The sequence below is a fragment of the Pelobates fuscus genome, chromosome 4 (genome assembly GCF_036172605.1).
Source record: "Pelobates fuscus isolate aPelFus1 chromosome 4, aPelFus1.pri, whole genome shotgun sequence".
In the NCBI taxonomy this organism is placed as follows: Eukaryota; Metazoa; Chordata; class Amphibia; order Anura; family Pelobatidae; genus Pelobates; species Pelobates fuscus.
In genome coordinates this window covers 271,952,883-271,970,096 of record NC_086320.1, presented here as the reverse complement: position 1 = coordinate 271,970,096, position 17,214 = coordinate 271,952,883, and the positions used below count along the sequence as shown (strand labels likewise).

The 17,214-nt window shown below is 39.2% G+C and overlaps 1 protein-coding gene across 2 annotated transcripts in view; it reads left to right on the top strand.

The window, feature by feature from the left end:
• Positions 1–17,214, top strand: part of CNTNAP2 (contactin associated protein 2) — a 1,581,556-nt gene that overhangs the window by 726,174 nt on the left and 838,168 nt on the right. For both annotated transcript variants that reach the window (XM_063452116.1, XM_063452115.1), the window contains exons 5-6: positions 4,648–4,851; positions 7,296–7,480. In XM_063452116.1, the coding sequence (XP_063308186.1) occupies positions 4,648–4,851; positions 7,296–7,480 (389 nt within the window). The remainder of the gene's footprint in view (positions 1–4,647; positions 4,852–7,295; positions 7,481–17,214) is intronic.

Here is a 17,214-nt window from a genome sequence, read left to right as displayed (position 1 = left end):
AGTGTGTGTGTATGAGTGCAGTGTGTGCATGAGTGCAGTGTGTTTATGAGTGCAGTGTGTGTATGAGTGCAGTGTGTGTATGAATGCAGTGTGTGTATGAGTGCAGTGTGTGTATATGAGTGCAGTGTGTGTATGAGTGCAGTGTGTGTATGAGTGCAGTGTGTGTATGAGTGCAGTGTGTGTATGAATGCAGTGCGTGTATGAATGCAGTGTGTGTATGAATGCAGTGTGTGTATGAGTGCAGTGTGTGTATGAATGCAGTGTGAGTGTGTGTGATGCAGTGTGTATTTGTGTATGTGTTGGTTATTGTTATTTTATTATTTTAATCTTTTTTTGTTATATTATTTATTTAATTTATTAATTATTATTTTTATTTTTTTGTTAGATTGTTATTTTTTTTAATTATAATTTTTTTATTTATTATTATTATTATTATAATATATTTTTTTTGTCCCCCCTCCCTGCTTGCTACATGGCAGGGAGGGGGGCTCTCCTTCCCTGGTGGTCCAGTGGCATTAGTAGTTCAGTGGGGGGGAGGGGGGCTGGCAGAGCTGTAACTTACCTGTCCTGCAGCTCCTGTCAGCTCTCTCCTCCTCCGCGCCGTCCGGTCAGCTCTTCTGTCAGCTCCCACTGTAAGTTTTACACTGAGATTTACACTGGGAGCTGACCAAGGTGCTGAACGGACGGCGCGGAGGAGGAGGGAGCTGATAGGAGCTGCAGGAAAGGTAAGTAACGCCCCCACAGCCCCCGTTTGTATTATGGCAATGTAAATTGCCATAATACAGACTATTGACTCGAGTATAAGCCGAGTTGGGGTTTTTCAGCACAAAAAATGTGCTGAAAAACTCGGCTTATACTCGAGTATATACGGTACTATTGCTTGATTTGTTAATTGCAAACAGCTGAAATCTGTACATTTAGACAATAAACCTGATATTCAATGGGGGTTGATTTTTTTTTAATTACAACTGTACATTACCTTCTGGCTTTAGCCCCTGGGCAATCAAAAACCATTCAAGTTACCTATACACCCTTTCTATTGCTGCTGTTTTAATGTGATTATTTATCAATTTACTATGTATTATGGATGATCCTATTACTAAACCATTGTTAGATTTGATAACTCCTTGTAATACGTTTAACCATTAGCTCTATGTGGGTCACTATAGTTATTAGTTTTCTGTGTAAATATGAATTAGCTTTATACCGCTTTATACCGTGACAAGTGATTCCGGTCCTCTTCAGCCTGGCATGTCTACTAACCTGGGGGCTGTACTTTGACTATGGCTTTGCTCCACCTGACCCTGATCAGTCATCAGCAGGGTATTTAAACCCAGCCTCGCCTGTGCTCAGTATCAAGTCTTTGATCCTGTTGTGTGTTTCGTACCAGTGTTCCTGTTGTCTGATTTGCTACTTGTTATTGACCTCGGCTTCTGACTTTGTTTACTCTGGCATCCTTTGACCTCGGCAATTTCCTGACGATCCTGCTGGTTCAGACCAGGACTGAGAAGTTCCCCGGTTCAAGTCCCCTGTTGGGAACTCCAGGACCGACCACGTCTGGCCGTCTGTCCATCTGGTGAGAACCGTGACATCCTCATTGGCATTGCCCATTTTTGAGACACTCTCTCTTTAAATGTGACTGAGTCTACTGTTATACAAGATTCTGTGCAGCCAACAGTATATTTGTTACAATTCCCCTAGTCACCAACTTGTCCCTTTGTAAATAGAGAGAAAAAAACAGGTCGCAAGAGTATTCTGAGAACGGACAGCAGCTGAAATAGCCTGCCCTTCGTGGGTCCCCCTCAGAACTCAAGCTGGTTTTAGCTCATCTTGTGCCATTACAGAGAGAACATATCTGAAGCATATCAGACTGGTCCCACCCATACGGGCAGTCCAGGTCCGAAATGCCAGCAAGTTCTCTGTGCACGAGAGATACAGCAACCCCAGACAATCGTTTCAGCCTTGTTGGGCATCATCAGTGAGGCATAGCTGATATCTCTCTAGGCACCGTGAGCAAGGGGTCCACGTCTGGATTACCCTTTAAACTTATGGAGAGAAAAAAACAGGTCGCAAGAGTATTCTGAGAACGGACAGCAGCTGAAATAGCCTGCCCTTCGGTCGGTGGGTCCCCGCTCAGAACTCAAGCTTTGTAAATAGTTTATACAGAATTAATCAGTCTTATATGTGACTAGATCACTATACAGTTCCGTTTTTTTGAACTTTCCTGTCTATCTGCTTCAAACACAAAGAAGTTACTAGACTTAGCGAAAAAATGTGTTAAGGCTCAAACACTTTGTCCAAAAAAAAGAAACCAGAACAGGCAAATGTCAGCCTTATGGTAGTTTGGCTTGTCCAAATTATGTTAATGAAAAAAGGAAAAAAAGGAAAATGAATCTGACAAATCAAAAGGAAGTGCAAATGTTACATACTGTATATATGTTGCAGTACACTGATTTGCACTATACTTTTCCCACCATTTGGTACTTACATCAAGTGAAAAAAGCAACCAATAGTGAGAAAAATATATATATATATATTTATACGTGATATATTAGCAATAACTTTAAATATGGTCACTTCACTTGATCTATGAAAAATACCAACATTAAGTGGCGGTCCCTAAATTACCAATGTTTTCTCCCATCAATCATCTCTTATTTTAGTGACACAAGTGGAATTATGAATGTCGAATCAACATGAAAATGCTCATTCAATTGTTTGGTTTGTGATTCAGTTTATTTTGACTTGGAATTTGGGAATTTGTAGAATCATCCAATCAGCTCAAATTTGGACAAATTGCAGTTTGTAATTGAATTAAACTCTAAGTTTAGACGTTACATAGACATCTCGGCCTCACTTTGTGAACTGTTACAAAATGCTTGGAGGGAATTCTGGGTTAACCACAATTGCATCTGTGTGCTAAGACACTGGAGCCAGGCATTGGGCAATCCATTTTACTTTAATATAACATTCTATACATGTACTAAACATTGTAGATGCAAAATTGCCAACATTATTTGAAGAGAAAAATTTGAATTTTCCTTATTAATCTCTTCACATTCTGTCAATGATTTTAACACTATATATGGATATCCCTTGACTAGAATTACAGCATGCTGTAAATTATCATGCACGTTGGATATATAATGCAGACTCTGTGCCAAAAATCTAAATTGCCAGCTATAAAATAAAAATGCATGACATATTTAGCTTGTCTAAAATAAATGTAAAGTGAAATGTACAGTATATATGCTTAGTTGTGAAGATTATATTATTATTAATATTATTTTTATTATGATAAACTAGTAAAAAGCATGTACTTTAGACATATGTTTGTGCCCAGGGCCAAAATCCCAGGTGTTCGCAGAAACCAATAATACAAGTGCCAATCCACTCTGTCATAAAATGTTTATATAAGACACTGTAGAGAGAATATAGGTCAGTGATGGTTAGCTATCCATCTATAAATTATAGTGCAAAAATAGGATAAAACCTGATTTAGTCTCAGGACAAGGTAAGTCATTTTTAGTTCCTGGATATCTGGGGACTCCCCCTGGGTTAGAAACAACTGACAAAGCTAACAATGAGTATGAGGGAGAAAAAAAAAAAAATACATGTTTGCAAGGTACCTTCTTTTATGTTTCTTTAATTTAACAAATATCCTCTATGGAGCTCTGGTGAGGTCTGTTGTCTATTTTGTGTTTATTCACTAAATGCTGGTCTGTAGTGAATTGAAAACCACATTGCAAATTATGGGGAAAAACGCAAAGATTTCCTAAAATATTTTGAACGCATCTTTAGTAACAGTGTGTGTATTATAGGTAAACTTAATAATTTGGGGGTTTAATCCATTACAGGTGTTTAGCAAGAAAAATATCATTGTTCCTTAAACAGAAGAATGTTTGTGTCTCATGGAGGAGGGCTGGTGGTGTGGAATGGCTTGTCGGGTACCAACATTTAAAAGCCCGGATCAAACTGTGCAGGTTGCTCAGTCACTCTATATGCTCTTACTGTAGTTTCCAGTGTGGCTATTTTCTATTATGTTAAATATAATATGCTCTGGACTCCAACCTCTGACATTGCTGTTGGATTGCACCTTATGTACCTTCGCTCAGACTGTTTTTTTTTTTTTTTTACATTTGTTATACTGCAAAAAAGTTTTTTGTTTTTTTTAATATTTATTTTTAGCTCTGCTAATGATTTCCTACATGTTCTAGAAAGCAAGCATTACAAGTATTGTATTAAGCATTTATACAACTAGACTTACAATTAGAAAATAAAAATCATAGGCATTGGTGTATTAACAGCTCCATGTGGTTAGACATTTTTTGACAAAAGAGTAATTTGAAATGAGACTATAGACACTTTATAGATTGCTGCATGAGAAAAATACTTTCCTTAAAGGCACCGTGTGTGTAAATCTGTATGTGCGCACATCGTTTTCCATACATGTAGGCAAAAATACTCATGTATATTTGAAAACATATTTAGCTCATGGGTTATCTTTTAAAGGATTGAATTATTATGCTATATAATTAAAAAAGGAATATAGCTCTTTCAAATTATTGCCAAATTCTGCAACTTTAATTAACACTTTAATATAATATAAACGGAAAACTAATGACATATGTTTTTTTGTTACTACAGGGGCTGATGTTATTAATTTTGATGGTAATGTTGGACTGTCTTATCGATTCAAGAACAAAAAGATGAGAACGCTGAAGGATGTCATCTCCCTTAAGTTCAAGAGCTCAGAAAGTGAGGGTGTGTTGTTTCATGGAGAAGGTCAACAGGGGGATTACATAACTCTGGAGCTGAAGAAAGCAAAGTTGGTTCTACAGTTGAATCTAGGTAATCATTAAATATATATTTAAAATATAAAATTAAACAATGTACATGTCTATATAAAAGGGTGAGGAACAAATTAGTACTATTCAAACTTGAAACTAAGCTATAGAACTAATCTTCTAGTTGCTGTAAAAAACTGTCAACTTCAGCAGATACTTTGTTATCCGATTCCTAGGACACTGGTGTTGCAACTGATGCACCTTGCTTACTATTCTATTGGCTAGTCAGCGTTATACTTTTTTTTCACTTTTCAGTAAGAATAGTTTAGTGGTATGATTTTATATATATAGCCAAATGTCCAATGTATGGGTATTTTCTATTGTGTTAAATATATGCCCTCTGGACTATAACTCCTGTCCTGAAAATGCTATTGGATTGTTCCTTGAATCATAGTATTTCCAAAAATAATTTAATGAATTCAGATAGTTATTTAACCCTATATTTAAAAGTGCCACATCTTGTGAATTTAAACCTGCACCCACAGTATTAATCACAAACCTGCAGATTTAAATCTAAACCCACTTTATTGCACCCACTGACACTCTGAGACAATCATTAGCCTGATCAGCACAGAAGTGATAGCTACTGGGGATTCTTGTTTAGCATTAACCTATTAAAAATAGTTCTCCCACTCCCTCATAGTGTTCTTTCTCCCCCTCCCATGTCCCATAGTGTTCTTCCCCCCTCCCCTGTCCCATAGTGTTCTTCCCCCTTCCCATAGTGTTCTTTACCCCCCTCCACATACTGTTCTTTCCCCCTCCCCATCCCATAGTGTTCTCCGCCCCCCTCCCCTGTCCCATAGTATTTTTCCAGCCCTCCCTTGCCCCATAGTGTTCTTCCACTCCCCCCATCTCATTACCACCCAGTCCCATAGTGTTCCTTAACCCCCCTTCCCTTATCCCATAGTGATCCTTACCCCCACCCCACATCCCTTAGTGCCCCACACCCCCCCACCTCCCCCCTTGGCTCTCTCAGTGAGCACTTCCTTTCAGTCCGGACGGGTACAGGAAACAGAAGTTCCTTTAGCGCTGTGTGCACTGCTCCACTCGGCCATGCTACACAGAATGACTGGTAGGAGGGAGGGTGCTTGTGCCACCTAAGGGACGCACCGGCCCTGTATGTGTGTGTGTGTTTGTGTATGTGTCTCTATATGTATGTATCTCTGTATGTCTGTGTGTGTGTGTGTGTGTGTTTGTATGTATGTATGTGTGTCTGAGTGTGTGTGTGTATGTATGTATGTGTGTGTCTGTATGTGTGTGTCTCTGTATGTGTGTGTGTGTGTGTCTGCATGTGTATCTGTTTGTCTGCATTTGTGTCTATGTGAGAAGTATAGGTGGGGCCCAGGGCAATTTTCACACCGGGACTCTGATTTCTAGTTACGTCTCTGACTCTAATATTAAAAATAAACATATATTTTAATGCTAGAGTGTTTCCTATTAAGAATGCATTTCCCCTTTTTCCCCCCGTATTGTGGCCAGCCTAACGCAATAAGACAATAATCATGCTGTCTAAACAGCATCTTGATATGCCACACCTGTGAGGTGGATGGATTATCTCATCAAAGGAGAAGTGCTCACTAACACAGATTTAGACAGATTTGTGAACAATATTTGAGAGAATTAGGCCTTTTTTGTACATAGAAAAAGTCTTAGATCTTTGAGTTCAGCTCATGAAAAATAGGGGCAAAAACAAAAGTGTTGCATTTATAATTTTGTTCATTGTATATATCAGTCAGTCAAAATCACATCAATTATAACTTCTCTCTGTACATTATGTTAGCAGGATTGCCAGCACAATGTATATAATGGAAGAAAAACATTTTAAAAAATGTCTTTCTCTCACCTGTCAATCAACTCTTTGGCATAGACTCCTGTATTGAAACACTGAGTTACAGGGAGAGACACAGGCAAAAATGCACCCCCCACAAAAAAATTCACCTTCACCTATACACATTTTAAAATATTGAGATTTTCCCCCATTTTTATTGAAAAACAATATCCACATGTAACCAAAGGTGTTCATACATTTTAATGAAATGTTCCAATATAATAGTAAAGGAAAGAAAGAGAAGGTAAATATTTTTCCAAAGCATCAAAGTCATTCATTAGTAAATTACTCTTTCCAATCCATATTATTCTGAATTAGGTCACTGATACGCTGTTGAGTTCCATTTAACTTGGTAGAAATGTGCAAATGCCAGGTCAGCACCATGACATTTATTTGAGCTTTTGGGCATCTCTTTATTTTTAATTTACAAAATTTGTGAATTCTGGAAAGAAAAAATTGAGATGTGGTTGAATTGCAACTAGATTTTGATCATTTTATATGAGTAAAAAAGCTAAATGGTCAATCTTAATCTTTCTTTTGTACAATTTTTCTTATACAGAGTTGGTGGTTTTCTTCCTAAAGTAAGTTACTAATTGTGCATTGTATCTTTTCTATTTTAGGTAGTAACCAATTTGGATCCATTGATGGTCATACTTCAGTAACCTCAGGAAGCCTTCTTGATGACCATCACTGGCATTCTGTCATAATTGAGCGACATGGAAGGAATATTAATCTGACACTAGACAGGCACATACAGCATATTAAAGCAAATGGAGACTTTGATCATTTGGACTTGGACTTTGAGGTAATATATGTTAAATATACATATATATAATAGTAATAATATATATACACAATTCACAAGATCCACTAACTAGTCCACTAAACAGCAACTTCAAAATTTACAGATTTTTTTTTTTTTTAAAACACCTAATCGAGGCAGTTTTAGTTACATTGAATGATCATACATTGCATAAGCCTGCCACAACATTAATGTACCCCATCTTTGACAGGTCCTACTCTAACAGTCTAATGCCTGCTGATTTTGAACATTTGTCCACTGACAAATAAATGATCAGTCTATACCGTATTTATCGGCATATAACACGCACTTTTTCTCCCTGAAAATAGGGGGAAAATCGTGGGTGCGTGTTATACGCCGATATCCCATAATTACTTACCTGTCCTGAAGCGTGGGCCGGTGTTCAGCGTGCACCGCGGTACTGGAACTTCAATTTCAGGTTCCGGTTTCCGGCGGGACTGAAAGGAAGTGTGAAGCCGGCCCACGCTTCAAGACAGGTAAGTAATTATGGGACAAGGGAAAGTGCACTAGGGGACACTATGGGAGGGGGTGAACACTATGGGAGGAGGGGGAGAATACTATGGGAGGGGGGTGGAGAATACTATGGGAGGGGAGGGAGAATACTATGGGAGGGGGGGAGAATACTATGGGAGGGGGGATAATACTATGGGAGGGGGGGATAATACTATGGGAGAGGGGGGAGAATACTATGGGAGGGGGGGAGAATACTATGGGGGGGTTGAGAATACTATGGGATGAGGGGGGGGAATACTATGGGGGGGGAATTTCCTTCTTAAAATGAGGTGCGTGTTATACGCCGGTGCGTGTTATACGCCGATAAATACGATAATTAGTACGTGTATTTTAACAGTGAGAGACAGAATTACAAAACAAAATCCAGAAAAAAGCATGTCAAAAAAAATTATAAATTGATTTGCATGTCAATGAGTAAAATAAGTATTTGATCCCTATTATTCAGCAAGATTTCTGGCTCCCACGTGTCTTTTATACAGGTAATGAGCTGAGATTAGGAGCACTCTCTTAATTAAAGGGAGTGCTCCTAAGCTCAGCTCGTTACCTGTATAAAAGACACCTGTCCACAGAAGCAATACATCAATCAGATTCCAAACTCTCTACCATGGCCAAGACTAAAGAGCTGTCCAAGGATGTCAGGGACTAGATTAGTCTGTCTACGTTTGATTATTAGGGCTGCCAATCTTTTAGACAGTGACCTTTCTCCCTTTGGCACTTTTTCTGGTGCTTAGATACTAATTGGAGATTTACTATACCTTATGCATTAAAGGGCCAGGACTAATAATGCCTATATGTATATTGCAGAATTAGGTGTTTAGTAACTTTATCTCCTCACTTACTTAGGCATGGGAGTAGCCTTATAAGGCTAGTGCGGTATTTATTATTATTTGGAGTTAGTTTATTTTTGTGTTGATACTTTCTGTTATTTCAGATATTTAGTGGTGTCCCTCTGGTTACATTGTTCCATACCACTGGATGCTTTGGTGCCTACATCTTTATCTACAGTCTCCCCTCTGATGAGCTTAACTGGCGCGTCATGGGCTCTGGACGCATACCTGACACATTAGTAGTGCCGGCTCTCTACTAACTGCTATGATTAACGGCTTAACCAACACTATCGTCCCACAGCGTCTAGTTACATAGGAGATTCTAATCCTGGATGGGGAACATTTCCCTCTTTGAAATACTACTTTCACGTTGATAACACTTTTTGATTAAGGGGGGATGCTAGTTCAGCGCAGGCTTTTTGCTAAGGGGTGCCCTCTAAGGCACTAGTGATTTAGTAACTAGTTATTATCTGCTGTGCATTATTATTTAATAATTTGTACTTTAACATTATGTTAATCTAGACGTTATCTTGCATCTATCTCTAATCACCTAGTAAAACAGGTAGTGTCAAACACAAACCTCGTTCTTCCCTCTATCACGGTACTTTTTATTAGACATATATAATAATACAAAGTAGCAGTAATTTACTGTCTAACACTCGTTTTTTCCTTGCATTAACCCAGTGCAGTTGTCCCCGTATTTGCCATTAGACATATACAGTAATACAAAGTAGCAGCAATCTACTGCTTAACACTCGTTTTTTCCTTGCATTAACCCTGTACAGTTGCTACCATATTTGATATTAGACATATACAGTAACACAAAGGAGCAGCAATCTACTGCTTAACACTCGGTTTCTCTTTGCATTAACCCTGTGTTCGCCCCCCCATCGCTGTATTTCCTACCATATTTTTATAGAGATAATAAGTGGCAGCAATCTTCTGCTTACAACTTTGTATCTCCCTCTATTAACCCACAGATTCCGTCAACTATTATTTTCTACCGCTAGCAAACCATACAGCGATATTAAGTAGCCGGATGTTACGCTACATTTCATAAAGTGCCACATGTATCTCTGCACTAACCCACAGAGGACATGAACCACGGCTCTGTACGGTTTAGTGTGACTATTATAGTCTCCTAAAATAAGCCACAACAGTGAAAGTAGCAAAGACCTATCTCCTATATTGCTTTTACTTTTACTTTCTAATTACTATTTTTCAAGTTACCCCATATATTTTAAAATAACACAATAAAAGTTATATTTTACACCCTTCTCATTAAAGATATTATACACAATGTAGGTAGTAATGCATCCTTTTTATTTATTGTTTTTTTTTGTATGTTGGAATTCACTGTTTAGGGGTTATCCCCCATTTTTCTACATTCTACCCCATAGGTGTTGTATTGACAGGCTCAACACATTTTTTTTTTTATTGATTTATATTGATGGTAACTTTATATCATGATGTATCTCACAGAAATAAAATAAACATTAATTTGAATGCAGTGCAAGAGATAACATTTGTAAGAAGTTAGATCCTGACCATTAATGTTAACTTTTTAGATGTTTTATTTGTACATAAACCTAACAACTACAATCCTCACTTTCGAGTTTGAAAAGTATAAATGTGTATGGTTCTCTCAACCCAGTCAATCATTCTATATAAGCCAGAGCTGGAATAAAAACAATAAATCTTCCTCTCTACATTTATTCAGGTTTACCAGACAGGTCTAAGTCAATCACAAACAATGAACTACTAGATCTGCCTGCAGCTAGAAATGTAAATCATCCAAGGGAAAAAGAGTAAACTAGCCTGGAAAACCTACTTAAATCCACTATTTAATAAACATTGTATTGTCAGCCAGGTATTGCAATTATTGTCTAAACGTACTACTTGTGGACACTGAACTTTATATCAGTGGTGTGCTTGTAACTATACACTAATTTGAATAATAATAATAATAATAATAATAATAATAATAATACAACAGCAACAACCAGTATTTATAGGCTTAATCAACAAACACTGAGTAGTGGTAAAAAATATGTTTACTATTCCCTGTATTTATTAAATATGTATTTGCTAGGTGTGAAAAATAAATAAAGTGTAGAAATCAACACCACGTTATCCTGCAACTAGGTCGCTCCGTCTTAGTTTCCTGTCAATCATTGTTATAAACTCTACTTATTGCACCTGCCAGTCAGCATACAGAGAAAAGGAGAAAAGAAACACTGTTTCTATTTTTCCTCCACATTTGCATTGCTTGTCCTGTCTTTGCCTTTTCTGAACTAGATTATGAAGTCATTTACTAAATCTTTAATATAAAACAGAGCTCTCTGTACTCTGCGCTCTGATGCTCACAGTGTCACAGCTTCCTGTGCAGTGGTGCTGTAAGCTTCTCTAATGTAGAAATAGGATAATTTGCAAACAAAATGTGTTTGCAATAAACACATTTAATTTCTAGTTATACAAATTGTGTATCTATAACTGCGCATTTGACTACCCTTCAAATCATGTATACATGAGTGCTGGCATGAAGGAGTTAATAGAATCCTATGAATGAAGTGAAATACAAAAAACAATTGAGAAGGCTATGATGCATAACATAGTGAAACACAGATATGATGTAGAAAAAATGTACAACGTATTTAACAAATGTATGTGTGTAATTGAGTTGTAAAACAAAAAGAGTGTTGTAATAAAACATAAATCACTCTAACCCTTTAATAAATGAGCGTGCAATAAATCAAAACTAAATTAAAACTTTTTCTGGGACAGATATCCAATATACAGCTGCAACAATCACAATATATTGTATTAAAAACTAACAGAGGAAAAAAATAATAATAATAATTAGTGAAAAAGAACCAGGTATAAAACCGTAAACATATGAAAACCTAAACATATAAAAATAGGTTAGGAAGTCCAAGATACAATCTTATCGTGCGGGTACCAAGTACTATCTGTACGCTAAAACATCTAGGTGGGTAGACCAATATCTTAATCCCCAAAGTACTGAGAATGACTTTTCCCACTGTGGCACTTCAAGAGTGAGACCCAATTCCTTTTCCCAATCTTTAGTAAATTAAGGAAGTGAGTCCAGTGTGCCATTGTTTAGGAATTCATAAAACAGGGAGATCAGTTTACTTTTGTTTGCTTATTACATACTTATTATTTTCCAGTAGTTGTTTTTACTCATACGTACTGCCTTTGCTAAAGTGAGGAGGAAATATATCAGTTAGTATTTGTATTTTACAGGGTAGACATCAGTACCACTCAGTCATTTAATAGGACTAAAGGTAATATTAGGCCTAGCCAAGAATATAACTATGGGTAGATGCTTCACGTAATATACTGGGTGGGAAGTTAATAATGATAACCCATACGCAACTCTGGATTAAAATATATATTTTAAGTTTATTATTTAGTAGTATAATTATTTTGCATTTTTGCTTCTCAATCAATCAAACATTTTTACATAAAACAAATGTTTTAGTAATGCCTCATACATTTTATTTTATTTTTGTTCAGTTATTTGTTTTCTTGCATCATTTTAAGCAATGATTATAAATTGCTACTGCAGCAATGTTTAAATGTGCAAATAGGGAAGAACAATTGTGATACAAAGTTTAGGAATATCAGTTTACTAACTTTAACATTTACTTTCATAGTTGCTGAATAGCAAAATTGCACTTTTTTTTTTCTTCAAGTCTTAGAAATGCTGCAAACATGCTTATTATTTTGGCATTGATACATTTTTAATATTCACTGTAAACATCTGTTGGCAAAACTGTAAAAATACATTGCAATGAGTGCTACAAAGAAGTATTCTGGCTATAAGTTGTTTCTACTCAAATATATAAGAAAAAATACGAGCAGTGCAGTCAGAGACATCACTAGAAATTACTGGGCCCCGGTGCAAAACATTTCCAAGTCCCCCCCCCCCCCCCCCATGTGTTTCAGCCCCTTCTACCTAACTCATTCCCTCCTCCATAGCCCCACCATGCATCTCATTCCTTCCAAGCCCTTCCATGCATGTCATTCCCCCCTCAGCCCCTTAATGCATCTCATTTCCCCCTCAGCCCCTCCTTGTGCTTCATTCCCAACTCCCCCCAGACCCTCCATGTATGTCATTTCCAACTCCCCCAGAACCTCCATGTGTGTCATTCCCCACTCCCTCAGCCCTTACATGTGTGTCATTCCCAACACCCCCAACCCTTCCATGTGTGTCATTCCCAGCACCCCCAGCCCTTCCATGTATTTCATTCCTAACAACCCATCCCTTCCATGTGTGTCATCCCCAGCTCCCCATGTGTGGCAATTCTAACCCACACCCCCCTAGCCCCTCCATGTGTGTCACCCCCTAGCCTCTCCATGTGAGTCATCCCAAACCCCACCAGCCCCTCCATGTGTCACCCCCAAATCCCCATCCCTAGCTCCTCCATTTGTCTTCCCAAACCCCCCTAGCCCCTCCATGTGTGTCACCCCAAAACCCACCAGCCCCTCCATGTGTGTAACCACCAAATCCCCCTCCCCAGCCCCTCCATGTGTATCACCCCCAAGCCCCCTCCCCAGTCCCTTCATGTGTGTCACCCAAACCCCCTCCCCAGCCATTCTTTGTGTCACCCACAACCCCCCAGCCCTTCCATGTGTCACCCACAGCCCCTCCATGTGTGTCACCTCCAAGCCTTCCAGCACCTCCATTTGTCACCCCCAAATCGCCCTCCCCAGCCCATACATGTGTGTCACCCACAAACTCCCCAGCCCCTCCATGTGTGTCACCCAAACCATCCCCCCAACCTCTTCATGTGAGTCACCATCAAGTCCCTCTTTACAGCCCTTCCATGGCATTACCAACCCCCCTCCCAAAGCCCTCCATAGATGTCATTACCAAACCCCCTTCCTCAACTCCTCCATAGATGTCATTACCAAACTCTCCTCCCCAACCCCTCCATGGATGTCATTACCATCCCCCCCACAGCCCTCCATAGATGTCATTACCAACCCCTCCTCCCCAACCCCTCCATGGATGTCATTACAAACCCCATTCCCCAACACCTCTAGAGATGTCATTACCAAACCCCCCTCCCCAACCCCTCCATGGATGTTATTATCAATCCCTCCTCCCCAACCCCTTAATAGATGTCATTACCAAACTCCCCTTCCCAACCCGTCCATGGGTGTCATCCCCAACCCACCCCCCCCTCCTGTACCTGCTTACTGCCAGCTGCAGTTACAGGTCATACAGGAAGTGCTCTCTCAGTGACCACTTCCTGTCAGAACGTCGGCTATACTACACACAGGGCAGGTGGGGAGCAGCACAGCTCTCCCCTCCTGCTGACAATTGTGGTCCCCTGGCCAGTGCATCTCTGGACTGGCCCAGAAGGTGTGCAGGCGACCCATTGTCGCAGGGGTCATGGCTGCGGCCAGGCCCCCTGGAGTGAGGGGCTCGGTCGCAACAGCAACTCCTGCGAACGTGGTAGGTACACCACTGAGTGCAGTGGAGACTGATACCTAGGGGCAAGGGGGATTCATCACCCTCCCTCCCTTGGCATAGTTTTTGTTGCAAAAATAAATTAATACAATTATTTAATAAAATCTTTTGTCATTGCAAGAACTACTGAAGAGTGTTAGAAAAAAAACGTGTTTCTCATGATTATATCTGCAGTTTCAATTTACCCCTTTATTGACTTGAGATACAGCTGGTTTTGAACAGGGAAGGAAATACCATGGTATTAAATAAGTAGAGCCCAACAGGTAAGGGGGAGTGCCCCACCATATTTAAACTTTTGCGCTTGCCACTGGCACAGTGTCTAAAATATTCCAGCTAATTCATAGTTTTGTAATTGTTTTAGAAATTCCATTGTTCAATCACCATACAAGAAACAAGAAGCAAAGACGTATGTGCAGATTTAGGAATGAGTGCCCTTTTAAAATGATTAAAAATGGAAGACATTAACAATATTAAAATTTCTTTGAAAATAGAAATGTTGAATGTTGATTGCACCATGATAAATGTCTTTGAAAACGGGCTGAATATGTATTGTGTTTAGAATTTATGAGTCAGTTCAGCAGGTTTTCCTACACAAATGTAATAGGTAATCTTTTAAAATCTTGTATCATCATAAATGGGTTCAATAATCTTCTCTGAGCTAATCAGCTAAACTCTGAAAATCACACATTCTCATGGTCTTATTTTGTAACATTGGTACCTGTCACTTAGATTTTGAAAATGTTAAAACTAATTTACAATGGTCATCTTCAAACTGAAAAATGAATCAAGTTCTATAAATATTGGCTTGATTTAATATTGTAGGATAAGCTTTCCAATTGATTTTATATCGCTGGATAAACTATTAACATTATGTTTTCAAAATATTAAAATATTATATATATATATATATATATATATATATATATATTTATTTATTATCAACAATTCTGAAACATACAATCATTTTAAAAGTTTAATTCACAATACACAAAAATAAGTCCTGTGCTCAAACTCCCACTACTCCTGGGAGGCAGCAACGACCGCACATATCAGCCCCAAAACATACAATCAAAACCAAAGAAAAAAAAAGAATAAAAATATCACATTGTTTTAAAAAAGAAATATCCAACAATATTAAATAGAGGCCTAGGTTGTGTATTTTTTTTATTGGACTTATGTTAAAGAATGGAAATACATATTTACTTTACAAAACTTTATTTTAGACCTATGTACAATGTATTTGATTGTAAATAATGTATTCCTTTTGTGAGGGGGGTTTTCTAATTAAGGAGAATGTAAATTGAAGATTATGCTAACGTTAGTGTACCTATAATCTTAATTTTAGTAATGACAGGAGGCGAGTATTTTGCATAAACTCTCTTTACTAACTCACATAGCAGTAAAGAAAAGGTGAAAACATTAACCAATCAAAAGAAAGTAGGAGGTATAGTATTCACAGCAATGAGGCTCCTCCCCCTCTTTCTAAAGCGACATCAAGTACAATAAAACATTTTTTTCAAAAAAGAGAAAGTCTTGTAACATGCACCAACGGGTGATTTTCCCCAAGTATGGAGTCCTAGAGATTGGAGGGTGATCCGAACATGCACCAACCGATGACTTTTCCGAGTATGAAGTCCTGGATGCTGAAGGAAAAACCAAATATGTCCATCCTGAGCGTAAGCTGCAATGTCTTGAAGTTATGCTGAAAGAGAGCGTGGAAAAGGTTAGGAACCGGTCTGGCAACTGTGTGCAATCATGTAATAAACCCAGCACAAACTCTATCGAAATGTAAAACTAGTCTAGCATGACAATTAACGGTGAAAAGTTTAGCTAAACAAATACAAGTCTGATATGTATATCAGGTGAGTAGGGGATACCAAAGGAAGGAAAGTACAGAGTATAGGTATACTTACATGAGATTTCATCCCTCGAGGGTGCGGAGGGTGGGAAAATACTCGCCTCCTATTATTACTAAAATTAAGATTATAGGTACACTAACGCTAGCATAATCTTCAATTTTACAACATGACAGGAGGCTTCATATTTTGCATTTTTAACGCTGATGAAGTAGAGACGTGGCTGCTCCCGAGTTCGGGCGTAAGTAGAAGGTCCGAAAGGTCGCTTCGCGTGACCAATCCGCGGCTCGTAGGATGTCTGCCAGCGACGCGCCCGCGGAGAAAGCCGACGAGGCCGCCGCTCCGCGTACGGAGTGGGCACCGAAGGTGTCTTCCACACCTGCTAGAGACAGGATCCAACGTACCCATCTGGCAAGGGTGGTGGTAGAGACGGGAATATGAGGTCTAACGTAAGACACCAATAGTTGCCCCGAAGGTGAGGCCCGGAGTAGGGAAGTGACCAAAACGTATCGACGCAGAGCAGAAACCACGCAAAGCAGTGGTTCCGTAGGAAAAAAGGGATAGAAGACCGACGAGGAATCCGATTTTGTACGACGTGACACGTGGAAGGGGGAGACCGAAAATGCGTCAATGTCGAAGGCTCATACGTCCGAAACTCTGCGGAACGAGACCAGACAAAGTAGAAGTGTTAATTTGGCCGACAGTTGTCGAAGCGAGAGTCTGTCGTTATCTGGCCAATCTCGCAGAAACTGTAGGACGACTTCCACATCCCATAACCGAGTGTATTTGGGTTTGGGAGGCCTTTGGAGTCTGATGCCCCTGAGGAGGCGGCATACAAGGGGGTTTTTCCCGACGGGTATCCCTAGGGCCGGAACGTGAGCCGCCGAAATCGCGGAGCGTACTACGTTGAGGGATCGGTAAGATCGGCCCGCGGAGTATAGATGGGAGAGGTAATTCAAGATGGCTGTTACAGGTGCCGTAAAGGGATCAAAGTTCCGCTCACTGCACCAAGCGGACCAG